Source organism: Gigantopelta aegis, chromosome 9 (genome assembly GCF_016097555.1).
Source record: "Gigantopelta aegis isolate Gae_Host chromosome 9, Gae_host_genome, whole genome shotgun sequence".
Taxonomy (NCBI): domain Eukaryota; kingdom Metazoa; phylum Mollusca; class Gastropoda; order Neomphalida; family Peltospiridae; genus Gigantopelta; species Gigantopelta aegis.
The window spans coordinates 64,035,658-64,063,528 of NC_054707.1; the positions used below are offsets into that span (position 1 = coordinate 64,035,658).

Consider the following 27,871-nt stretch of genomic DNA (forward strand, 5'->3'; position numbering starts at 1 on the left):
CACTAGTATTCTAAACCACAGGACAACAGCTGCACTTAATTCTATGGCAGAGGCGACCACAGAACACTTTCCAAGGTAGCAAGACAAAGCGCACACTATAGCTGATGAGCAAGGGCCACAGAATCCAAGCGTTTATAATATTTATAAACGTTGATTTCAAAATTCCATTACCGGTATATAATAGGTAGATTAATATTTGAGGATAGGCTAAAGAGACTCATGTCTGCATGTCCATTAAGTACTTTTCTGTTCAGGTCATGGGGAGGTGCGACCTAAATTAATTGATTATAAAGTAGATTATGCATGTTTCATTAGTCCTGTATTCTACCAATTTTGGAAGAAACATTTAATGACTAGAAGGGTCCATGAGCCAGACCAGATATTGGTACCACTTGGGTGGGCAAAGTCTACCAATGTTTTTTTCTGAAAGCCCTATGCCTATAGATAATGAAATCACTTGATAGACCTCCAGAACTCACAGCCTAGTGGTAGTATTCACACTTTTTCAAAAGAACGGCAAATAAAGTTTGTGACTATTACGTAATTACATATCCCTTATTTGACACTTAAAATCACTTTTGCATTGCTTTGGCTAATAAATAAATCAATTGAAGTGAAAATAATCTGATGCATATGGGTTTTATCGAGTATTTTCTGTCCGGTGTCTAAATTTTGGGCATATGTGACCTTTTGACCTGTGGTGACCTACTAAATGAACGTAATTGCACGAGACCTCATTTAAACAAACATTTTGATGGGTAATTTGTGGAAAACGGTCCATTGGTCATCATGAAATTCTATTTTACATTTGCCCTACCCCAGAGTTGGACTGATCCAAACTCATGCAAGTGCCTTACTTCAAAGTGTGAATAATACCACTAAGCTGTGCGAGTTCTGGAGGTCTATAAAGTTATTTCATTATCTATAGACATAGAGCTTTCAGAAAAAAATATTGGTAGACTCTGCCCACCCGAGTGGTACCAATACGTGAAATTTTGGGGTCTGGCTCATGGACAATGACTGTCAAACGACATCCAATCAAGTGGATAAATTACAAACGACTCTTTATGTTCACCAGACACTTTAGTGTATAAATAACTATATGAAGTGTGTACAATCATGAAACAAAACAGAGACAATTTCTGTTGTACATCAATCGCATTTTTTCACACACCAGCAGTAAACCAAATTTAATCCAAATATATCTTGATTAAAGAAAAAAACAAAAACAAAATAACAATAAGGAAAATCAATATTCAAATGATATCTATCGGAAATATTAATAATAAATTAATATTCTCAGCAATAATAAACATTAAAATAATTACCCCCCAAAAAAGGAGAAGAAGAATAATAAAAGGGAGAAAAGAATCAACAAAAGAAACTGTTAACAAATTAGTAACAATTTATAAGCACGAAGCGACTTACATATTAAACAGCGTCAAGCTGTCAAAACCTGCTAGCTACATGCACAAAGCAATCTTTCTCGGGCACACAACCACCCAATGCATTCTAACAAAATGTATACACCTATGGGTAATGCACTAACAAGCACAAAAAAAAAGGACAAAACAAAAACAAGGTTACAAATGAACATAAAGAGTAATTTTGCACACACCAAAAACTAAAGTATTAAGAAAAATAAATACATTCACGGCTACAACGAACCAAGATGCAAAATATTCTTCATTTTAACTAACCAAGAAACAAAACTATCTATGTAGGACAATTTAAGAGTATATATATATATCTATCTCTGTCTAAAAAAAAATATATATACACCGCTGGCTACAGCAATGCTATATAGTTTCAACAGCACTGCAAACAAACATACGATTAATGCACACATACATAAATACCAATACAAAATGGGTTTTCGTATTTACATAATTTTAGATAAGTAAGAGAATCGCAGAGAGTATCACATTAATGCTTCATTACATACATGTCACAGTGCACATCTCACAAACTGAACCTCTCCATTCAACTGCGTTCTTAATGACCACTGCACTTAAGAAGATCAATCAATCTTATGCCATTTTTCTGTCTGGAATAGGGGTTTATGTTTCTAAATAAAGAGTTAAAGAGTCAGATTTGATTACTCCTGTTTATCCACTAATATTTGATAACATGTTATGTGCCAAGAAAGAAGAAAACAGTATCATATAAGAATAATAATAAAGAATCCATCACAAAATGTCATTCATCAAATAAAATTTAAAAAATGGTACTGTATAATAATAGCCCTCCATGTTTTCCCCCCAAAACTTAACAGTATCATCCATCAACCCAAATTTAAAATATAAAAAATTCTGACAGAAAATATGTTGTTTATACAAGATCTATTACTGCCAATTATGCAGTCAACCTGCAAAAGCCTATATATAGTAAGGACTCTCTCAAAGTGTACTGAAGTCTGCATTAACACTAAATCATTATGATTAAACTATTAAATATGAATTTTTTTTTTTTTTTTTAAATTCACACTGCACTACTTTTGATGACCAACTGTTGTGTCACTGAAGTCAACAACTCAATTTTTAAAAGATAAAACCCTGTAACTAGACAATGAAAAGTCCACAAGTTTCCTACAATGCTTATTCTGACATTATCGAGTTCCAAAAGATTCGTCTATTATAGTCTACATACAAGACAGCCTTGGTTATATCAATACTGCCCAATGACACTAATCCTGATTACAAACACCATTCCCCCCACCAACAGAGTTTTCTACAGTCAGTGCTAACTCTTAGGCTTCAGATAACCCCTAAATTGCCAGTAAAAGAGGCAGCTCACATGTAGTTACACTGACGATGCCATCTTTCAAATGTAAGATACTGGTACACATATACAAGGAAAAAGGTGTGCAATGACTATGGCCAATTGCAGTAACTAGCTCAAAGAAGTTGATATTTCAATCAAAATATTTTGCAATAACTGGCTTTATTTCAGATACTTAAAAGGCACAGACCCCAGCTTCAGCCCGTAAAAATGGACACTAAGTTTAGTTAATCTACAAACCTGCAACACACATTTGGATATGGTTATAACATAGAGAAGCTAAAGTCAGTGATGTTTAAACAGGGAAATACCATCAAAAATAACTAGAGCTTGTCTCATTACTTGTTAGACGAACATGCACTTTTAAAAACTAGGGTATGTCGCTTTAAAAGAAACAGAAGATCCAAATAATGAAAATTTCGGAAAACTGATCAGATACAATTTTGAGCATGCAGACTCCAATTTATTGGGTTGTTTGTGACAATCTGACCCCATTAAACATTTTGGCAAGCAATTGACAATTTAAAATCACAAGAATCATACTGTTAATATGTACAGCACCGTTCTAGTCAGAAATAGTCATGCTATAATATTACAGGACACCTTTAAAACAAAATGGTGCCTCACTCAAGATAATGTAGCAGATAACATAATTGAGATATATAAAGCCTAGCCAACATCTGTCTCATCTATTTTCTGCCTATACTCCAAGACACTGATCAGAAAGTTTGCAAACCATGAAGCGGACTCATAAACACAAATAGGATAGGCTTTTATCTGGCAACAACAAGCAGCATCAAGATAATTTAATAAGCACAAAAAAGTACTAGTAAAAAGTAAAGAAAGTGAGTGAAAGGTGCCAACTGTAAAGCACTGCATAGACACAAACATCAAGCTGGTGAATGAAAATATTCTGCTATAACGTGGTGTTCTTTAACTCAGAATATTTTTTTTCCATCCAGATTAGTCCCCACCCCAACCTACCAATTTAATGGATCTGAACATCCCAACATTCAGTTAAAAGTCTGGAATTTTCTTCTGCTTTATTTTCATAAATAATGATTTCATCTACCATCTTGGCAAAGACAATGCTTACATTAAAGAAGGATGCATCACTGAATGAGTTTCCCAAAATGTCCTTAATGTGACTGTCTCGAGTTTGCTACCATTGTAAGATGTTTACGACTAATAAAAATATTATAACAACTAAAAATACGTAAAAATTGGATATGGTCTCCCAATAATTTCGTAACAATGAAAAAATATATATAGGGAAATAAAGTGAAGTTCGACCTAGTACAATCACTAGGATGACCAGAAACACATTTATTATACAGCGACCGATACTTTATACAGTAAGATGGATTTAATATGCAACTGCAGTAATTGAAACACCTCTGTCAGTCGGCAACATCTTAACAATGGCAACAAAGTTAAGACAGTCCCTTTAAGGAGCAACATACAATTAACAAGTACCAGCACTGTATTTGGTTTATAATGCAGTAAAGTACAGCTTACATGAAGATGTTTCAAAATCCTAAATCCATCTTTTCAACAGATCATTGCAAGGTACATATGAATGCAACAGTTACTTTTGTGTGTTTGGCATCCTTGAATGACAAGATAGGCAAAATGTATACACAAATTACCATGTTTTACAGTAACAAGGTCTGGTAGCTACGTTCAATGAATAACAGGTTTCTGTGATGCCTTGACTTTGAGAAAACCTGTATTATAACATCTAGGTCACACATGCATTCTTATCAATCAAATCCCACGACTGCTAAAAGGCATTTTCCATCTCCCTTCCTAGGATTGTCAAAAGATTTTTAGTGACCAGCATCACGATAGAACAATATTATGATGTAAATTGCTAATCTTTGCTTGTTATTTTTCCACGACCCAACTAAAAATTCCATAACTTTGGAGACCTACAAATTTTCCATGATTTCCATAAAGCCTGTTTCATAAACCACTACAGGAACTACTACTGTCTATACTGAAAACAATAAATTTGTTAGTAACTTTTTAACATTTATACAATACCCTACACCGTAACTAGGATCATTGATTTAGACAAACATGCTGCATACAATATACCGGTATTCTTTGGTAATACTGTTTTAAAGAAAACCTTCATTACGAATAAACTTTCATGCAGATACATCAGGTTTCACTGGGCACAATAACATTCAATTGAAATGTTTTTACAAAACACATTCAAGTCCACAATTGTGTAAGATGGAGATTACGATACAAATTGCTTTTGGTTGATATATGGTGCAAGGTCACATACACAGCAGTTATCCCAAAACTGTATTAGATCCTTGTATATGGTTAATATCAGCCAGTGGTACATGTATATACCGGTACACAAACTTTGAAACACAAAACATAATTTTTCTCAAACTGACATCTCGTGGACTCGACACATTTTGTAGAGTTCGACAAAAATGTTTGAGAAAGTCACTAGCCCTCGGAGAAACTTTCGCTTATGCCCTTTGTATTAAAGTAATACAGCCGATTAATTCTACTAGCACAGACCAATAATTCACTAGCTGGAGAAACGTTCGCTTATGCCCTTTGTATTAAAGAAATACAGCCAATTACTTCTACTAGCACAGACCAATAATTCACTAGCTGGAGAAACTTTCGCTTATGCCCTTTGTATTAAAGTAATACAGCCGATTAATTCTACTAGCACAGACCAATAATTCACTAGCTGGAGAAACTTTCGCTTATGCCCTTTGTATTAAAGTAATACAGCCGATTACTTCTACTAGCACAGACCAATAATTCACTAGCTGGGACTGAGGGCTAGTGCATTTGTCGAACCCTGTGTTTTGTAAAAACACTCTTCAAATGTTTTAGCACATTTTGGTTGATGGGTTATGAGTAATAATTACAAAAAAACCCCAAAACTTCTGTGTGCTCTAACATTCAAACTACTAAACAAAATTTTAAAAAAAAGAAGAGAAAAAAGCAGAAACAAAATACATGTAATAAATACAAGATAATCAAAATTATTACTGTAAATGCAAATTTCATGTCTAATTTAAATAAGGATGGCAAAGACAGTTTGCCGGTAATTTATTGAATGTACAAAGATGGGATTCACAAAAACCAAACAAGACAACTTCACAGGATGAAAGTAATGACAGGACATTTCATGTTTTGATAGTCTGCACGGAATTGAGTACCAGGTTATGTAATATATTGTGGTGTTTATTATTTATTCTCTACATGTTATACATGCAATGATGCTATATAAAATGCCCCAAAAAAAGAAAAAAGATCAAGTAGTCTTTTATGTTTAAAGTTTTTAAGGTTCATACAATACAGACAATATTCGGTCCTTGTTTTCAAGCAAGACACAAGACATTCTTTCCAAAATCTTTAGCACGGGGTGTCACATGCATGACATCAAACAAGTCTCATATAATGTGCCTGCAATACGCATCAGTAGTCATAATTATTTCAACAAATATCAGTTTTGCAATAAATCAAAGTTTGTTGAAGTGGTGAAATATAACAGAAAACAGCTTTATTTTATGTTGAGATGAAGATAAAACCAAAATATGTCCTGGTCTGGAGATCTCGAATGTTTTGATTAATAAAATAATTACTATCTTCAGATGAGTGTCAAGTCCAGTTGTGAGGATATTAAAATAATACTAATACTAATAAACAATCAAACAAACGCCACAAAAATCAGCAACAACACAAAAACAAATCCTACATAAGCCCATAAATGAAACATTTAATTAATAGATGTCCTACTTTCAGATTTGTGCAAGGCCAGTGTGTAATTTGTTGTAGTACGGAGTTAATAATTAACTCTTCAGCAATATTTAACTGTTAAGAGTTATTTTTTGTCAGTTACATAATATATAAATTTGTTACAAAATCAAATGGCTTAAAAAAACCGGTTCTGTCACACATGACCAAAACCGAGTCTACATAAACTAGAAAAATGCACATTTTAAGAAATTAACTTGGCTAAAGATAACTTTGTTGGCAAATATCCATTGACCTTGTGTACCATAGTATTCACTATCAGATATACCAAAATCTTTTGTTTGCTAAAATAATTTGATCATTTGTTTTTTTTGCATTTGAAAAACGTAAACAATAACTTTTAAGATATAAATGCATGACAGAGGGTAATCTACCATACAATAGTACTTTCTTTGTTTTAGTAGTGAATACTGTGTTTATTGAATAGCTTCATCACTAAAATACATCTTCTTGCAGGAGATACAGCTATAACCAGACATAACTAACACATACAGTATAGAACTGCATATGAGATAAATTAAATCAAATATATATATATATATTTTAATACCATTGGATACAATTTTAAAACTATTTTGTTATAATTTGGCTAAATACGACTTCTAGCTAAGAATGCAATTTTACAACTATATAATATTATTCGTTAAGGGAAGCAACTACATTCAAAATGTTTTCCGGGCTAAACTTAATACACCATGTTCATTACACTACAGACTTACATAAAATAATTCAACTAACACAACATGCTGTTAGCACAGAAGAATACATTTTCCAAACTGATTTTTCGGAAATAACTTAAAAGATATAGATAGGCCTATAATGTCTGGCAGAGAATACAATAGAAAAAATATATTTGTTGAAATAATTAATGACTACAGACGGCAGCAGACGACGACCGACTGCATTACACAGCCACGCACCATTCGCACGCTGGACAAGCAACCTAAGCACACACGCGAACACAGCTCTGTGCTAGGACATCTCAGTGTCTTGTGAATTATCTATCTGCTGTTGAGATGGCGACCGAACAGAACTCTGAAAGGATAAAATAAATAAATAAATAGTTTGTTTTGGTTAACAACACCATTAGAGCACACTGATTTATTAATCATCGGCTATTGGATGTCAAACGTTTGATAATTCAGACATATTGTCTACTGATAACTGGCCTGAGTTCAACCAAACCCCAAAAATCAAGTGATAACTGGCCTGAGTTCAACCAAACCCCCCCAAAAAACGTGATCTAGACTGGTTTATGCACTTTACGTTAAACCAGATGGACAAGTTGGGAACAAATCAAATAGGTTGGGAACCACCAATCAAATAATTTGTGAACACTAGCAAAACATTTGCTGACTGAACTTGGGGCCAGTGTAGGTCAACTATTCTGCTCACCATAACAACAACAAAAAGGTTGAAAGCATTTTGAATTTTCAAGACCTTTATAATTAATTAGATAATGAACAATAAACACATTTATAGATTATTTCAGTACATTTTACGCTATTTCATAGCAGTGTTTATTTCACAAAGGCCTCTTGCAATTTTGTCGGACTCTTGACACTCGACCCAGACAGGGCTTGGTGTTGATTGCAACAACACTTCTATGGAGACGGCAATGATTGTAACCAGCTGCAAACTCTGGGTCCTTTGTTTTAATTGGAGTGTAATACATCGATAGCTTTCTCACAAAGACTGGTGTTATTGTTAATGACTGTTTTAATCTTGTGACCGGCTAGGCAGCTTTGAACGAATGTCTAGCCTACTGGCAGTGGAGTGATACTGCCGTAGGTCCAGCTTCTGTGACAAGCGATATATTGTTGTGGCAGACTTTAAAATCACAGATGTCTGTAAAACCCGACACCCTGACTACAGTTTACTTCTTTTTGTTTTTTTCTTTTTTAAACATGAACACGGTAGCCTACCGATGCTCCACCAGGTCAAACAACAAAGCGGCACAAATAGTGTATTCACCATTTCTATTACCAGCTACTGGTGAAGAAACGAAACAACAGTGAGGTATGCAAGTGACCACTTTTTATTAAATTTGGGACTGGTTAAAGTCTTTTGAGAATCAAAATGCACATCAGTTGATTGCTGCAAACAAATAAATATGTGCAGATACACTGCTAATAAACAATTTGTTTCAATAATAGAAATGGACACAGGCTTCGGATCAACAAAAATAGCACATGTGGGACCGCCAAACACACCTTTTAAAAGAATATTTTCGGTCTCAGAGATCGAGAATCGGTCCCAGACAAGGAAAAAAGGGCTTATCCACACAGTCACCTCCGATATATATATATATATATATATATGTACACACCTTAATTGAATATAAAAATGTATTTTTAAGGAAAACAGCTTGAAACAAGGACCCAGGACAGAGGACTCAAGAGCTGTTGGTGTCTGCCTATGCCCCAGGAGGCATGATGGGTATGAGGAAGTAATTACAAATGCAATTATTTGAATATTTAATTATCAAGATTAGTTTTCTTTCTATGAGGGCGCCATTCTTAGTGAGATTGAAGTACTTGGAGCAATCTGTTGCCAAACAAGAGACTGTAGAACTAGCTATAAACATGATATACCATGAAGAGTTACTTCCCTTTCATTTAAGATTGTCAGTATCTCAACTGCAACTCCCTCTCCACCTGTTCTATTGATCTATATCTCAATCAAGCATCAATATAACCCAAAACATTATTGTTTGAAGGCCAATTCCCTCACTACTTTGCATACAGAAACTCTTAATTTAAAGTGTTCCAGACTTTCGCTTTAGAAGGGTGCAAGTGCAACAATTCCCATGCACCACTGTCAATTTAATCTCACGGAAGAAAGTTAGTTTATTTTGATTAATGAAACCGCTAGAGTAAATTGATTTATTAATCATTGGCTATTGGATGTCAAAAATTTGGTAATTTTGACATATAGTCTTAGAGAGGAAACCTGCTACATTTTTCCATTAGTAGCAACCTTGAGATGTTTTGTAATATTATATGCACCATCCCACACAGCATTTGATATACTAGTCATGGTGCACTGGGTCCATCGATGGGTATCCAGGGATTTACCTTGTTTTTCTGAAATGGGGGTCCCTTGGACTCACCTCTTTCTTTTCTGGGGGTCCCAACCTGAAAACAAAGGGTCCCAAAACCACACAAATGACAGAGAGCTGCAGACAACAAATCACGTGTATACTATATATGTTTCATTAAAGTAAATTTAACAAGCTGTGTTGTTGTTTTTCTTTTCGGGAAATCAATGTCAGTATTCATTGTTTATTCTTTCAAAATCAACATTTCACTTTGATCTGTATAATTATTTGAACCATTTCCTGCAACCTAAATGACACTCACAATACCATGCGTTGTTTATGATTCGTGCTACTTGTTTGTTAATGCAAATCAGAACATTTAACCAATTTGCTTTATTCGCCCGGGAATTTCCGATTGTGTTCGGCCTGTTGACGAGAAGTTCCGAATGATCGCAAATCCGCGATCTCTTTCTGGAAATTACCAACTTTACCCGATTAAGCGCAGCAAAGGATAAAGACGCAGAGTTCCCAGAGATTAAAACTTTTTGTTTTCGATATGGGGAATCCCCATTTGAATACGCAGTTTATAGGTAGAAAAGAAATAGTGTGTTACACAGAATGATCGATCTTTGATAGTGGACAGGGTTACTGAAAATGTCAGATATTTTATGCGCAGTATCTCTATTTTTGCGGGTCCAGTTAAGTTTTAGTGCGTCCTATACGCAAGTTTTGTGCGTCCGGTAAATCCTTGGGTATCAATTCCAAACCAACCACGTTTTACCACTGGGCTTCGTTTCGCCACCTCAGGGGACAAAAAACACTGCGTCGCACATTTTTACCAGCTTTCCCATTTTCATTAAATGTTTCCAATTAATAACAACTCCCTTAATTTTATGTAGTTTATAAATACATCATTATCACTCAAAAACAATCATGTCCAGCTTTGTGATTCATCTACAATTATTTCCCGGGTTTTACAACGAAAGGCTTGTTTAACAACACCACTGGAGCACACTGATTTATCAATTATCAGCTATTGAGTCAAATATTTGGCAATTTTTACATATAGTCTTACAGGAAACCCAGTACATTTTTCCATTAGTAGCAAGGGATCTTTTATATGTACCATCCCAGACAGGATAGCACATACCACAGCTGTTGATATACCAGTCGTGAGCAAAGATAGTTCCGCACAATTAAAACAACTGCCACTACACCTCTCACCTGAAACAACCACTTGGATGAGGCAGCACCTTCCGCAGCCGGACTCAAGTCATTCACGGGACTGCCTGGGTTCACGATAATCGAGCTGCTGGGGGACGGGCTACTCTGGACAGCCTCTGGTAATTTGTCCGGGGAAGCAAACGGATTTAAAACAGTCTGTGGTGGTATTCTATTTACAAACTCGTTGCCAATTCTCGACAACTGTTGCGTGACGCCGAGAAGACCAGACTCGTCTACGGTTATGATGACCCATATGACATCTGAAAACAAACATCAAGATTATTATCCATATGTTCACTATTACAGACTTTCATTTTTGACGGGCGCAAGCGCTATCACGCCCGTGAACCCCTGTGAACTCAATCTGACGGGCGCGAAATAATGTGCCCCATAATTGAACAAATCACGCTTGTATTTTTTTTTTAAACTCTGCCATTTTAATTGTTTATTGAATCCAATCCACAACACCACAAACCTTTTCATTCTGTTCACAATGAACTTCCTAGAATACTTTTTATAAACTGAAACACGATTGGTTGGTTATCTTTACACTGAGCCAATCAGCTAGGAGTTCACTTATTATTAAGATCTCGTCAGTTTTGTTGTGTTTAATTTCGTACAATGCAGGTAACATTGCAAAATAGATTTTACACTGTCGTTGTTTTGATCACATTCAGAAAACATAATACGGTAGACCTGTGCGTTGTCCAATAATTCTATGATGTGTATAATGTTTATACATGTTAATATTTCATTAAACGTGTACACCGACATAAAACAAATTTAGTAAAGCAGGTTTTGTTTTCGTTAATAGCATAGCGATGTACTACAGACATTTCTACTTTCTGTTTCACGATATTGCCACGTGATTTAAAGCCAAGAACATTGACCTTGGTAGAGTCAGATTTCTAGAACATGTAATCGGTTGTCAGGCACCTGAAACAAACCTACACCTATTTAATTTCAACTCAGTAATTCGAATTTACCGAGTGTAAAGCATGTATATTTTAAAATTAAATTTACATTAGGTTGGGTTTTTTGTTCGTTTTTTTTTTTTTTTTGTATGGGTTGCTATGATTCGAGTTAGTAGTAAAATAAATGATGTGTTAACTACAGTACACCGATAATCAAAGTTAATCCTGTTTGTAAAAATATATATTCATAAAAATTGTAGAAAGATATATTGGGTAGAAAACAATAGATGTTGACATTTTCTCTGTTATGACATTATTAATATTTTTTTAAATAGAGAATTTGCAGGTACATAACATGTATATTATGATATCATGATAAATGTGATAACCCTGTGCCATGTGGTTGTTACACTTTTACATTCAGTTCACAGGTTTGTGTCCATGGAGAAATAATATCATTCTGCGATGAAAACTAAAATTATTGTACTTATTTAAATAAAACAGAATAAGCACAAACAAATCAGTTTCAATTCCTTATTCATAAACAGTCAACAGATTATCATGCTTCAGAATTTTAATGCAACATGATATGCATATAATACATAAGAAATCAACAAATGTTGTGTTCATGGTTTCTTTTTCTTGTGTAACACTGCAATGACACATTCCTTCCATCTTTGAGAACAACCATCATATTAGTTAAATTAGGATATTTATTTTGAAAACACAAAACATTAACCATTAAGATATTTAATTTAGAAACTATTACTCCTCAAACGTAATCATGTTCATGGGTGCAATTCCTCTCGGTCTCTTGCTTCTAATTCCGATTGTTTTGATGGGTGTGATTTTTCCCTCTTCTGAATTTTGAGGAGTGTGATTTCCACGCCCTCGTAAGCATTTTGAGGAGTGTGATTTTTAGCACCTCTGGGTTTTTCAAAAACGAAAGTCTGTATTAATAAAAAAAAGAAAATGTCACTGATATATTAATGAGCTACTCAAAAGTCTCAGAGGAAACCTGCTACATTTTATATATGCACTTTCCCATACAGGACAGCTCAAACTATGGCTGTTGATATACCAGTCATGGTCAACTGGTTGGGACCAAAAAAACCTGTGAGCAAGACAAAAATAAGAATCTAAGATATTGACAGAAAACTGTACTAAGCCAGTAATCTCAAATAAACTTTAATATATTCATTTGAATTTAGAATCGATTATCTACAATTATCCATGTAATTTGTTTGTCCTATGGCACACAATAAAACATACTGTTGAAAGTTTATATTACAGAAAATAAAATTTTGCATCATAATGTCCACTACTACATAAACAGCTCAGCATTCTTAAAACAGGTCTGTATCACAGAGTTTTGCATAATGGTGGCTTTCTGCCAAAAGTATTTATTAATTTGTGTTTTGAAATTTAAAAACTACACCTTGCTACATGTACATTCTCTTTACATTCTCTTAAAAAAAAAATTGAGAGAATGCTGCTCATTAATATATCTAGTCTTCTTCAGCTAAAAAAAAAAGGGCTCTTATAAACTAAATATGTCACTTTTCCATATTCAGGATGGTGATGATGGTGAGCACTAAGTACCTTCCATGCAAGATATTACCCAGAAGTTGCAGGAAAAAAAGGATTTTTTTTAATCCTGCAACCAGTTTCTATTGGCTGATTACAATGACCGATTAAAGCAAAGACAAAAACGTATACTAGCAGATTATGACTTTTGATGTCACATGTATAGCCTGACCTCTAGGTCATTGTACAATGTAGCTGAAATAACTCAAATAATAGCTTTCCCCCTTAATTTTTATGGTCTGCAGGATAAAGATAATAACTAGTTAATGATGTAGGATATCGGTTTTATCCTGTTCAGGCTGCATGAGAAATTTCACTCAGCAAACCTTGCAGAATTTCCCATTGTTACCTTCACAGGATAAAGCTGATATACTACGTCATTAACTAGTTATTCTCTGCATAAGTAGCCCAGGTACAGCGCTTGCTTGATGTGTGGTCGGTTTGGGATCGATCCCAGTCAGTGGGCCCATTGCACTATTTCTCGCTACAGCCAGTGCACCATGTACATCAAAGGCTGTGGTATGTGCTATCTTGTCTATGGGATGGTACACATAAAAGAGTAGCCCAAGAAGTGGTGACAGCAGGTTTCTCCCTAAATATCTGTGTGGTCCTTAACCATATGTCTGATGCCATATATCTGTAAATAAAATGTGTTGAGTGCATTGTTAAATAACACATTTCCTTCCTTCCTCTATGTAACTGCTGGTCTTACCACCAAAAGCGACTCCAGTGGGTGTGCTCATCCTCCACTGGCCCTGGTACACCCCCTTGGTGGCCGGACTGGTCATCTGAATGCTGACGTCGGTCATTTGACTGGGCTCCAGTGCATCCACCATGACGCGGTCCACGTGGCTCATCGTGTCACCATTACAGAATTTGAGACAGCAGCCGGGTGGCCAGGTTTCCAGTCCTACAAGCAGAATCACAGCAGAGTCATGTAACGCTCAGTGGAGAAACAGGGCATTTCATTATCTTTGAAAGTGGGAGGCTGTTTGAGAAACATCAGTGGTTTCTGAGTATAGTGAGGTCAGGGTTCTCACGGACCCGGAGTCCCGGGTCCCTGACACAGCGATCATGGATGGGATGCACCATATACACGTGCGTCCCTGTGGATGCAGTATATTTTTATTTTTATTTAACTTCAATACGACTTTATTTTTTAAACATCTAAATTTACTGTAAAGTAAATCGGCAACATTCATAAAAATTATTGAAAATTAGTGTGAACTGGTACAATCAGTTGGTCACTCCAGAAAGCCGCCCTCATCAATGCACCCACTTCGTGGAAATTAACTCAACCACGTGACCCAGATTTACAACATTAACCGGTAACACAAAACATGACTAATAAAAAGTAAAACTTGTTGTCGCTAGTAATCAAACATTTAATATAAAAAATGCAACATGTCTTAAACAGTATTTCATTTTATTTAATTGCATTTTCTAGCTTTACGACAAGCAGCTGGCAGTACACTACTGAATAGTAGACTGGCTACGTGGACATGCAAACAGCGCTTATTCACACCGTGAGGCGGATCAACTGAACAAAACTGGTTGAAAATGTTTGGTTCTAAAAATTGCCAAGGAAAAAAAAAATCGTTTGCAATATTTTTTTTCCGCATTATTACTTGAATATATACGAGTTACCTGGTATTTGTTTTATATTTTATCATACATTTTAATAATAAAAAAATGTATTCATGTTCATGTACGTTTTACTACGACATAAAACCAAATGTTTTTGTGTTGTCAGTTATTATACAATTCACTTGATATTTTATTGGATATATCAATTCATCTTCAAATGAGAACCCTGTGAGGTGTATAATTAGTTAAAGATGAACAGCAAGTCATGGCAGCAGCAGCTGGCAAATATTGCTGTCAGCCACATCAGGGCTTTAGATTGCATCAATGTCGAAGCGATAAATTGTGTGCATAAAATACATACATCAGGCCCCGAAATTCGGTGTTAAAAGGGCAGGCTATAATAGCCTTTAAAAATCTAGGAAATGAAGGGCACCAAGGCTAACCTAAAAGGCACAAAGGCTACGTTTATACATTTTCAAAGGGCACAAAGGCAGGGTTTTTTTAGCAAGTCAATTGAACCAGAAAAAATACATTTATCTGTAATTCTGTTAAATTGGTCATTCATCAATAAATCAAAGTATTGTAGTGGAGTTATTAAACAAAACAGCATTTTAAAAAAATTTGTGGTGTCCTTAAAGACAACTTTGGTGGAGAGAGATTATGACGTATCTGGTCTCCTTGAACAAACTTTGCTGCTGTTCCATCTCATTACAGCAGGTAATGGATCAAAGTCCACTGGTTTTGGACCATCTGAGCAGATGGAGTATGACTGAAAGAAAATTATATTTGAATTGCTGGACAGTTAACATTAAAGAAATAAAATAAAATAATCTATAATAAAAGTAGATCTGTTAATTTTATCTATTAGTTTGTGAAGGTATATCCAGAGAATCACTGTAGAATACAGGTACTAAGTTTCAGATTTAACCAATCAAGATTTCTATTTCAATTTTACAATCTCATTAATTAAAAAACCCACAAAAGAACCCAACAACAACAATGTTTTTACAAGTTTAGACATCTTTATTATTTTGTGGAGACTACCAAGAGAATATGTGTATTACGTTTCAGAACAATACAATCAAAGCTTTAGGAAAAGGGATGAAATGTTCAGTGTTAAATTATTTGAAATACAAATAATTAAATAAATAAATGTTAAAACCAATCATTTAGGTTTTTAAAAATTTAATCTTTATATTATTTTTGTTGTAAATTCTATATTTAACAATAATAAAAAAAATCCACTCTAATTTCAAATTTTTCTCCAACAAACATAATAGACTTCTTTCACATTCCACTGCGCATGTGCCCGTTGTGGAGTTACTCGAGGATGCAAACCGCGAGATTTCGCGAGATCTCGCCAAAATAGACCTATCTGCAAATTGGGGGGCAAAAGCAATGGGAGGCCACGACCATTGTTCAATTATTAACTGTTCCAACCGCATATGTCCGGGAAATTCATTATCCTTCCATCGATATCCAGCCAATGGATATCGGAAACGATTGTGGGTTCACGTAGAAAACGATTTTAATGTTACTGTAAGTACGAGGGTTTGTTCGGCACATTTTGTAGGAGGGAAGCCAGTGAACGCATAAGGGACCAAAACCTTACCAGTTCTGTACAGGACGTTCCTACACAGGGCGGTCTAGTATACTTAGATATGGTGGAAAACACATTAACAGTAACGAAAATAAATATATATTTTGTATATAAAGAAAATATATGTATATTTCGGATTATACTCAATAAAATATATAACGTGTGCGCGTGTGTAAATATATAAAACATATATGTAGTCAGGACAGCTCTGTACAGACCGTTCCTATACAGGGCGGTTTAGTATTCTCTACTTAGATATGGTAGTAAACAGTAAATAAAATAAAATTAATATCTATTTTGTATATACAGAAAATATACGTATATTTCGGACAATACTCAACAGAATATATATATATATATATATATATATATATATATATATATATATATATATATATATATATATATATATATATATATATGAACTTTTAATGTTATTATTATTCAGTATGTTTCAAATTGAATTATAAGTATTGTCTGTTATTACTTTTACGTTCATCTAGGTATGAACAAAAAAATCATCCGCAAACTTATGTGAGAACGGCTTCGCCGATTCACACAATTTACGGATGATTTATTTTGTTCATACCCCGATGAACGTAAAAGAAATAACAGACACTCCTTAAATAATAATAATAATAATAATAATAATGATATATAAATATATATAGAGTGATGATGGCTCTGTACAGGACGTTCCTACACAGGTCCGTCTAGTATTTTATATACTTAGATATGGTGGAAAACACATTAACAGTAAAGAAAATAAATATATTTTGTATAATACTCAATGCGTTCATGTTGACACTGTATAAAAAACGTGTGTATGGGTAAACAGAACGGCACCTACCTTCAACCCCCCCCCCCCCACACACAAATCCCCCTTTTTTAAATTCCCACTTTATGGATATACATGTAACAGCATAAAATCTCTTCTTTTTTTTTGACTTTTCCCAATTAGATAGACACTAAGAAAAATGCAACAAAACACCTTCTCCACCTGTACTCGGCGATCACCTGCCTTAAGCGGCCACTTTTTTCTTCCCAAACGATTTATAATGTAAATGCACCTGTAATAAGCGGTCACCTGTCTAACGCGGCCAGCGGCCACCTAAATCGGATCCCAAATCGCTAAAATACCTGCATTAAGCGGCCACAGTAAAGTTTTACTCTTATATAAAAGGGATATTTTAACAACAGCGATAGGTGCAGCAAATAACCGATCTTCACACCTTCAGGAATAATAGTACCCATTCAGTCCCGACATCTCCACTGTGTATCAATTAAGGAAGTATGAATTTGACATGCATCTAATTGCCTCTGGGCAGGCTACGCTTGACATTTGTAGATTCACTTACTATAACAATACATCGCATGAAGTCGGAATTAAATAATTAAATGGAAAAAGAAAACAAACTTGTGGAGAACGGTTAATTTAATATATTCTATTTGCATTATTTTTGAAGGAGACAACATGTCAAAAGTTGATTTATAGTCAACTATGAAGCACACACCCGTTAATTAGCAGTACAGACGGTAAAACAAGAAACAACAACAAATGTTTTAAAGACTATATATGTGGCAACCTGTACTCAGCGCCCACCTGTCTTAAGCGGCCACGTTTATCTACTCCCTTGTGTGGCCGCTTAAGACAGGTTTGACTGTATATATATATGTGTGTGTGTGTGTGTGTGTGTGTGTGTATATACTCTCTCTCTCTCTCTCTCTCTCTCTCTCTCTCTCTCTCTCTCTCTCTCTCTCTCTCTCTCTCTCTCTCTCTCTCTCTCTCTCTCTCTCTCTCTCTCTCTCTCTCTCTCAAATATATATATCGATCGATGCCATAACCTGTCGATGCCATAACCTATGGAATCTGTCAAATGTTTTGTTTATACTTTTTACGAGATAGTCTTTTAATCTGGCGTTATCAAAACCCTCGGATACAAGTCTCAGAGACTTTGTCCAAGTTGTTGCACTGCTTTTTAATTTGAAACATTCCGCAGTAAACATCAGCGGACCGATTTCTACGGCCATTATACCATCTAATTCTAAATATATACATGTTAGTTGCCAAAGTTTAAAAGTCTCCTACGAAACTATTCAAGTCGCCCATAACAACCTGTCTGTCACGCCCCCCAATTTGTAAATAGACTAGTTTCAGTCTATTTTGTCAAGGGACGTTACTCTTCACGTGCATGCGTAATAGGAATGTGAAATACCTCTATTGTAATAACAAGGTTAACCAAATAACCCATTTAATTAGCCTATAGAACAAAAAATGTGGAGGGAAATCCCATTGTCATGTGACCGTATCCACAAAAACGTAAACATTGTCGGAGGGCACCATGGCCTATTTTCTTAAGTATGTTTTCAGCATTTATGGATTATTTTTAATATGTGTGTGTGTGTGTGTGTTAAATGGAGGTTGGGGGGGTGCGTGGGGGGGGGGGGGGCAGCAGCGATGGTTTATATACACCCCCACCCCACTTTTTGGCACCTTCTTACGCCGTGCCCTGGACCCAATCACTGGCGTTGTTAGAGACTGGACCCAGACTAGACATTCCTGGACGTTGAATGGATATGAGCATAACTAATGTTTGAAATTGGAATCATTAACATGTGCTCTTATTAGGTACCACGGTAATTGGTGACATACGAGATCGCATGACAGTACGGTAACGTGTGTGGCGATTAAACAGCTTTTATTACAAACTGCTAAATACTGTAGGCCTATAGAGGAAAATATATCGTATTATCCTAACTCCAGTCATCTCATACATTGTAAGTTTATTTTCCAAAAACAATGTGTGATCTCAACAAAACAATCAAGGATTTCTCGATACCACATGCACAGACTGCAAGTCATCGCGTTTTTTTCCGCATGCAAAGGTGAAGGTCATTTGAACAAGACGCGGTACAATTTTCGTTGTTGGCTACTGCTTAGGCCTAGTACCCAGAATTTGTTAATATACACGGGTGTAGCCTGTAGGAAGATACCAAAAAGTGGGGTGGGTGGGCACACAGACACACATATAAAATTAATATATAAACCATTGATGCTGCTACAAAGTACCCCCTTCCTCGCTTCCTACGCCAGTGATGTATAGGCCTATCAACTGCTGAGCATGGGTAATAATTAAATAAACGGAATATTCAAAAATAACCACAAACATTAAACAGTTCACATTTATTTCAGTGTTTCAGTTAATTGGGAATAAATTAATTTGGGTGAGTTTAGCATGGGTCCGTTCAATAGGTAAGTTATTAATTTCTAAGCCGATTGATTTGTAAATTGCACATAAAATTAGTATTGTTTTGTTATTTCCAATACACTTTTAATTTTCTTGTTACGTCAAACAAAACTGAAATTAATAGCAAAAAACATTTTTTATAGAATGATGGGAGACTTTTTTTTTTATATAATTTCAAAATTTGTCATGAAGAATATCGATAACAACAGCCCCAAGTTCAGCCATCAAACGTTTGTCTAACGTTTGTGAACTATTTGACTGGTTCTCAACGTGACCATTTGGTTTATTGTGAAGTGCATAAACCAGTCTAGCGGACGTTTTTTCACTCGGTCTGGTTGAATGCAGCTGACATTTAAATAGCTAATAATAATAATAATAATTTTTACTTGAAATAATTAAAAAGTTTTGGCAATTTTTGTCATCTTTAGTCTTCTTTTTCTTCTAGGCATGGTTTAGCCTATTTAAAAAAAAAAAATTGCCCCGGGATTCTTTTTCGGCTATTTACGTGTTTTTTTCGTAAATGTACGACGTTAAAACTTTCGGCAATTTACTGTGGGGTTTTCCCCCGTAACGCTGTACGTTTCAACCGTAATTTATCATTTGTTACGTTCGATGTGCAATTATAATACATGACCAAAAAACTGTATATAAACACTACCGAGTTAATCGAATTCTTGCATGTTTAATGTTTTAAAATAAAAGTTAGGGTTATACAAGTTTTGAAAAAAACAAACATACACAAAAGAGGCACCACGGCAGGTAATTAAAAGAGCACGGTTATCCATAGCCGTAAAGTAACTGGTATTTTTTAGGCATCACGGCAAAGGCACAAGGCAGTACGGCATATGCCGTGGAGCCATCGTGAATTTCGAAGCCTGCATACATGCCCAAAATAACCACACCCAAATTAAGTACAACCATGCTGACCTAAAAATATTTCACCTCAAAACCACTGAAATGCTAAGTGCAATGAGATTAAAATAACTTGAAATGCATTTCTGAATATCAACAACTCTACAGCTACTGTTAATGACAGTCCTGAACTAAAACCTTCCTGCACTCAGAAAGGTCCCTGTTGTGCCCAAATTAGTAACATCTAAATTAAGTCCTGCACATAATGACAAACATTCTTCTGTTACGAACTAAAATACATAATCCATGTATTATAATGAATAACAAAATCTACACAGAATTTTTAACATGTTTGTCAGACTGATATACATATGTTTGTGTATATTAATTGACTGATTTGTTATTTTGAATACGGGGAAAACATGTTGGGCAATTTCAAAAATGTAAAACAAGGTAAACTAAAAGAATTACTCAACACACAGCAATATTTAAAAAATAAAGGCTGAAAGGATCTTTAAAAAATATATATTTTGGTGGACACGACGGACAGCAATGGATTTTTGTTTTCAGCAATAAAACAATGAGCAAGTGTATACAGAATTTACCTCCATTCTTTATCCGCCATGTTTTAATAAATGTTGTGTTTGGTGGGATGGATTCTCCTTCTCCTATGGTGACATCACTGACAAACATCATTCGAGGAAGCGTACTGCTGGGCTGTTCAAAGTCATAGTAAGAGCAAATAGCTGCCTGCAGATTCCTAAAACAAACAATATAAATTAGTAATTTATACACGTATTAAACAAAACTAGCATTTGTAAAAAAGGTTAGTTTGGTTTGTTTAACACCACCACTAGAGCACAATGACAATAATTATCAGCTATTGGGTGTCAAACATTTGGTCATTTTTAATTAGTCTTAGAGAGGAAACCTGCTACATTTTTTCCATTAGTAGCAAGTGATCTTTCATATGCACCATCCCACAGATAAGATAGCACATAACATGGTCTGTGATACATCAGTTGTTGGAATGAGAAATGGCCCATTTGGGCCCACTAGCGGTGATCGATCCCAGACTGACTGTCCATCACCAGATTCACCACTAAAGTACATCCCAACCCATCATTTGTGAAGCTCAGTAACATGAAGGGAAATTTTATTTTAGTCACTAGCAAAATCTCCCATCTCCCCAATCTAATTAAAATTAGCTCCACTACTACATGTGGATTTAACAGCAGCCCGTTGGAGCTCATGTCCAGTTGACCTTTCATTCGACCAATCAAAACCTTACTTGCAAAATAATGCCAGTGATTTGAAAAGAATTTGAAAACATTCGGGATTATGCCGAGGGTATACGTAATGACTAGGGTGAATTACGAAGTATGCCGGAAAGTAATTTCAATAATTTTTTTTATATAAAATTTGTTTCAAGATGCAGAAAAAAACCTGTAATGGTACAGCCACAAAATCTGTTTATACTAGTATACAATCCAGAGTTTATTACTGCATTTTCCCCCCGTTTTTTTAATGCTGAAATAGACCAACAAGTTCGCCTTTTGCATAAATAGTCTCGACCAATATTTTTAGAATTTGTATGCTCCCGAATAACGTTATAAAAGGCGAAATGTAATTGGTCGATATTTAAATTGTTATTTATAGATGAAATGTCACCTGGACATGGGAGTCCACGCAATGCTGTTAGATCTATTGGTGAGACCAGTAGAGATAATTTTAATCAGATTGCCATCTCCCTAAAGTTGACTCTTTAAGTTTAATATTTTAAGAATAAAATTGAGAACAAATCATTATCTTCGGTTTCCTTCCTGTGATGTGTCTTTGTGTTTTCCTTTAGACCATATTTTGCAATCTTTGATCACATTCCAACACAGGACACCACAGTGAAATGTGACTGCCTAATTCCCAAGAGATCAGATTTGCATGTGCGGCTCAAAGACAAGTTGAAAAATACAATTCTGAAATTACCTTTTAAATCTAACTGCCAAACTGCTTAGGAAAATACTTTGTTTATTAATATAATATGTAAGAATATTAGGCTATTTTGTGTTAAAAATCGCAATAAAATCTGAGTTACCTAGGCACTAAACTATCCACTTAAAGGTAGACTAAACTCCAAGAGCCTTATGTGTTGGAAAGATGCATACCCGGACCACCAAGACATACTGACACTTTACCAAATGAAAAACGCGTAGTAATTTTAGAGTTAATAAAAAAACGTGATTATTCCTGCTAACTGGGGGTAGCCATTTTGTTTCGTTTTTGTGACGTCCGGTGGTATAGCTTGGGGCGAAGTGACATCAGCTCAGGTCCAACTTCTCTATTATGCACAGTGTAAACAAATGCTCTAATTTATTAGGCGCTTCGCTTTCATCAACCTGACTTGTAAACAACATAAATGACTTGATAGTATAATAAACTATTTAACTAAATATATTTCAATTTGCATAATATAACGAAATGGAGTTATAGTATTTTTTTCTTTTAAAACAGCCAAAGAAAAAATGCTTATTATTAGGCCTATTGATAGGATATGTTCGAGCAAACACGACCACTCACGATACCCAAGTGATAATTTCTTTTTTCTGGGACTACGTAATTGGTCATTTTTGTGATTTTAGATGGGAAAGTCTACTTAATCAATGGTTTTACAAAATTACTTACAGTAATAAAGCTGGTAAAGTCCATTACGATTTGAGGTTATCACACAATACCCTGTGATCTTCATAAAAGAGGCACATCTTTTTAGTGTGTCTAGACACAGTGTCTAGGGACCATCTAAATATACACCTGCCAATCAAGAACCACAGGTACAGGTCACGGAAAGAAAAGACCAATTAAGCAAGAAAACACTCCGACTATTATGTCAGTACGTGGGTTAATTTATATACAAAATATAATATAGTTATTTCAACACTTTAACAATGGTTGTTTATTTTGTATTGAAAAATAAACCACATATTGTCATATACACGTTGCTGTTACTGGGATGAATATTATTACAGAACATTGCGATGCATCCGCAAAAATCAGGTATGTTTTGTTTCTTCAGTTCGAAGACAAATTCCTGACGTGACACGTTAGGTATTACGTAACCACCAGCTCTCCAGAGGGCGTATTCACTGCGATGGTACAAAATGGCTGTGCTCGTTATATATAATAGCCGTCACATTTAACCATTTCATTAATTAACTATACGATTATACTTGTTGATATTAAGCAATAATGTGCATTATGTATTGTTGAATATGCACACCAGTCCAAAAGCCTTGCTTTAGCATCCCTTTAAGCAGTGAAAATACTAGTTTATTACAAAATGTACACTTTCTTTTTAAGTATACATGTAGTCCATTTGCATCAAAAGTGAACCAAGGAATTGGCATACAACTCTATACCGGTACTTCAGAATTCTAAAACTCATATAAAAGTTTGGTATTATTAATTTTTAAACCCATACCAAAAAGGTTCTACATAAATAAAACACAAACTCTTAACAAATTACCATCAAATTTTATAGATTATATCCAGGGAACATTTTGTTTAGTATCGTATTGTGATTTGCTAGACAAGTTTCAGAGATCAATATACAATTTTTAAATGTTAAATAGTAGTTGCGCTAATAAATTTTCAGCTGTTTAGAAACCGTCTCTAATCAGAATTCAGAATTTAGAAAAATAAATATCCTCTAAAATATACCATTTCTGTTTTTAGAATACTGAAAAAATGTGTGCAAAATTGCTATTTAAAATATTTTGTTTGAAAACAAAAAATATGCAGACCTGTCAACCTTTAGTTAAGAGAAAACGGGAGATATGTGTTGAAAAAGCAGAAGATTTCGTAAATGCACATGATTTAACACAAAATTGCTACATTAAATTATAAATATTACATAATATTGTGTATACCTGTCTTAGACCTTGGCAATAAAACCAAATAATAATAATTTATAAAACATTATTATTGTGATTTAATACATATTTTTAAAAATAACTCTTCTACACCAAAATGTTAAAAACATGAATACAAAGTCTAAACATTAATGAATACATTTACAGAATTACATTTAAAGGACACTTTAAATTGTTATTATTTGTGAAAAGTCAAAGTTTAAAGTTAGTTTTTTTGTTTAATGACACCACTAGAACACACTGATTTATTAATCATTGGCTATTGGATGTCAAACATTTGGTAATTTTGACATAGTCTTTAAGTAGAGATGAAACCAGCTATATTTTCGCATTAGTAGCAAGGGATCTCTTATATGCACCACCCACAAACACAATAGAACATACCATAGCCTTTGATATATTCAAATGGGTCGACCGACGGGGATCAATCCCAAACAGACAGCACAAGAAAGACAAGTTGTCAAGAAAGACAAATTTGTATACATTTCATAAATTAATATTCTATTTTTACTACAATGAGGAACAGTGGTAATTGTGTACTTATTTAAAATCTTCTGAACAATGCAATAAACATAGTATTTCCATTAATCATAAGTAAAAATTCATTACCAACATTGTGTGAAATCGGCTGGAATTATTATTATACCCATTTCTGTAAGTAACTTACTGTCGAAGACAACATTTAATAATAGCATAAAAAGTAATCCCTATAACTTATTAAGTGTAGGCCACTCTTGTTACCAACAATTAACTGAACAAACATACGAAATTAATCAATACAGTTATTGTTTATATCTATGCTAACTGGTCTACGTTGACTTGTCTTGACATGTAATTACAATTTTGGGTGTGTACATGTATATCCATGCAGTCACGGCTTGGGACTTCAGTGGGAATCAAAAGAATATATGTCATAGTTGCATTATATAGTCTAGATAGTGTCAAGACATTTTACAAGTCAGCGGTGTTATTATGCTTTATTTAGATTGATCAAGTTTCGTTTTACATATATAGTAAGACTCAGTGTCAATTCATGGCCAGGGTAGATTGGAATTTTTTTATGCTTATGCTTGTGATTTCCCCGAGAGAAATGTCTCCCCGGGCAGAAGAACAGTAGACTTGATCAAATACAGGGAGTATCTCATGGCATCAGAGAATGTTGACAGCTCTGGATGCGCCAGACTGTTTGAAGAAAATCTTGAAATCAAAAATATTGTACTATTTACAAAATACGGATTTGAAGTGAAATTCCATTAAGATGTGCTATTTTTATTATGTATGAAGTCAAATCAAGGGTGCAAAAAGTTAGTCACTGACCCGAGATGCAATTTGATTGCAAGTTGTTATGAAAGTTCTTGTTCTTTTTAAAAAATGTTCTGCGAGTTAGTACAGGTTTAAAACAACAATGATTTTATGTGAGATTTTAGAATTTATAAGAATATTAAGAGTGGACAAGATACTGCATACTAGTTTAGCATTTTCGTAATAAACAGTGGATTTGGTATGAGTGTATTTTTATATTTTACATATTAAAAAACACAAGTAGCAAAGTCTATTTATATTTAACACTTGTAAAATAAAATTTTAATTCAATATTTAGTCAATAAAAAGTTCTAAAGGCGCTTCACTGGTAATATGTAATCACGATTAGCACAAATTAATGTAGTTCCGACGTCACACACTTCATCTAAATCTCATCAAAATGTTATGCTCACATTATATATATAATATATATATATATATATCTATATATATATATATATATATATATATTATATATATATATATATATATATATATACAGGGCTCGACTTAAGAATTTGTCTCCCACAGCAATTTTAAAACAAACTGCAAAGGGTAAAACAGTCCACTGACGGCAATTTTGAGCCTGCCTATGGCAAATGTTTTTAAAGTGACATTTGCAGAAAATAAACCTGACTGAAAGGCTATCTTGTTATTTGTAGACATCTTTTAAATGTGCAAATGTTAAATATTGGCAGATAATGTACACCAGGTGTATACATTTCACCATTGTTGAGGAGCTTTTCGGTGATGCTCTTTACCTACAGCAATTTATATCTCGATGCAATTGCGTTAAGTTTGAGCCCTGTATATATATATATATATATATATATATATATATATATATATATATATATATATATATATATATATATATATATATATATATATATACACACAAGTCTTGTTGGATGCAAACAAATTACCCATTGACAGCAAAACATTATTTACCAAGTTAATAATGGTAAAGTGGGTTTATGACATGGATATTATGGGCAAGTTATAAGATAAAGTTAAGTATTATTCAGGTTAATGCAATTTATCCAGTATTATACTGCAGTATTTAAACAAAACAACAATGGGGGTGGGGCAACAGGCACATGATGATGATCAGGAATAAAAAGCATCATCTTGTTTTAAATTTGTGAAAATAAATTCCTTAAATATCTTGAAGGGGCTGTTGTTTTTATGTAACTGTCATATGTGACCAATTATGGAATAATTATAATTTAAGTGTTGCTTAAAACTGTCAAATTTAAACACGGTCAAAAAACATTGTGATTATAAATTTTGTCTATCATTCTTTGTCAACATGTACAAACGACAGTCAGTAGATTCAAAAATGCAACGTCACAAATTTTTATGCAGATACACATGACAATATATTTCACTTGTCTGGTGCACACGTACCAGTTATTCATGTCAAGAAAAAATGAGCAGCATGATGGGTTCAAATCATTGTTAAGTAATTTCTGAAACTCCGAAATCAAAACATCACGGTCTTGAGTGCCCATTGAACTAAACTGCTGAAGCAGTTTCCCATCTAAATCGTTATCTATATCTACATCCATTTCTGTTTTCATAGTCCTCCAATCGTGCTTTATAATTAGTTACAAGGATGTGACATAATTAAAAGATGACAGTTTTTTCATATGTACACACAAATTCGACGACATTTTCCAAACGTGTTTCCGTCTAAAGTGATGACGTCAGACAAATGATTTGCGCATGACTCGGTCGCTAAGGCTTATGGGTAAAATATCCAAATTAGCCATGTGTTTGTGCCATGTAAATAAACAGACTAGCCAGCGACAATCATAATGATAAGTTCTTCTCATTGCTAATCTTCTCATTTTGTATGTAATAACATTGTACATTTTGTATTTTGTACACTATGTTTACGTTTGGTATATTCAAACACAGTACAATTTTATATAAACCTCTCTCTCTCTCTCTCTCTCTCTCTCTCTCTCTCTCTCTCTCTCTCTCTCTCTCTCTCTCTCTCTCTCTCTCTC

The 27,871-nt window shown here is 34.4% G+C and overlaps 1 protein-coding gene across 1 annotated transcript; it reads right to left on the reverse strand.

The window, feature by feature from the left end:
• Positions 1–1,064: 1,064 nt before the first annotated feature.
• On the reverse strand, positions 1,065–27,544 carry LOC121382234 (protein ILRUN-like). The gene is made up of 5 exons (XM_041511760.1): positions 27,267–27,544; positions 21,237–21,391; positions 14,057–14,254; positions 10,844–11,103; positions 1,065–7,614 (listed from the first exon to the last, which is right to left on the reverse strand). Exons 1-5 carry the CDS (start codon positions 27,437–27,439, stop codon positions 7,552–7,554), a joined length of 849 nt encoding a protein of 282 aa, XP_041367694.1. The 5' UTR covers positions 27,440–27,544; the 3' UTR covers positions 1,065–7,551.
• Positions 27,545–27,871: the final 327 nt, after the last annotated feature.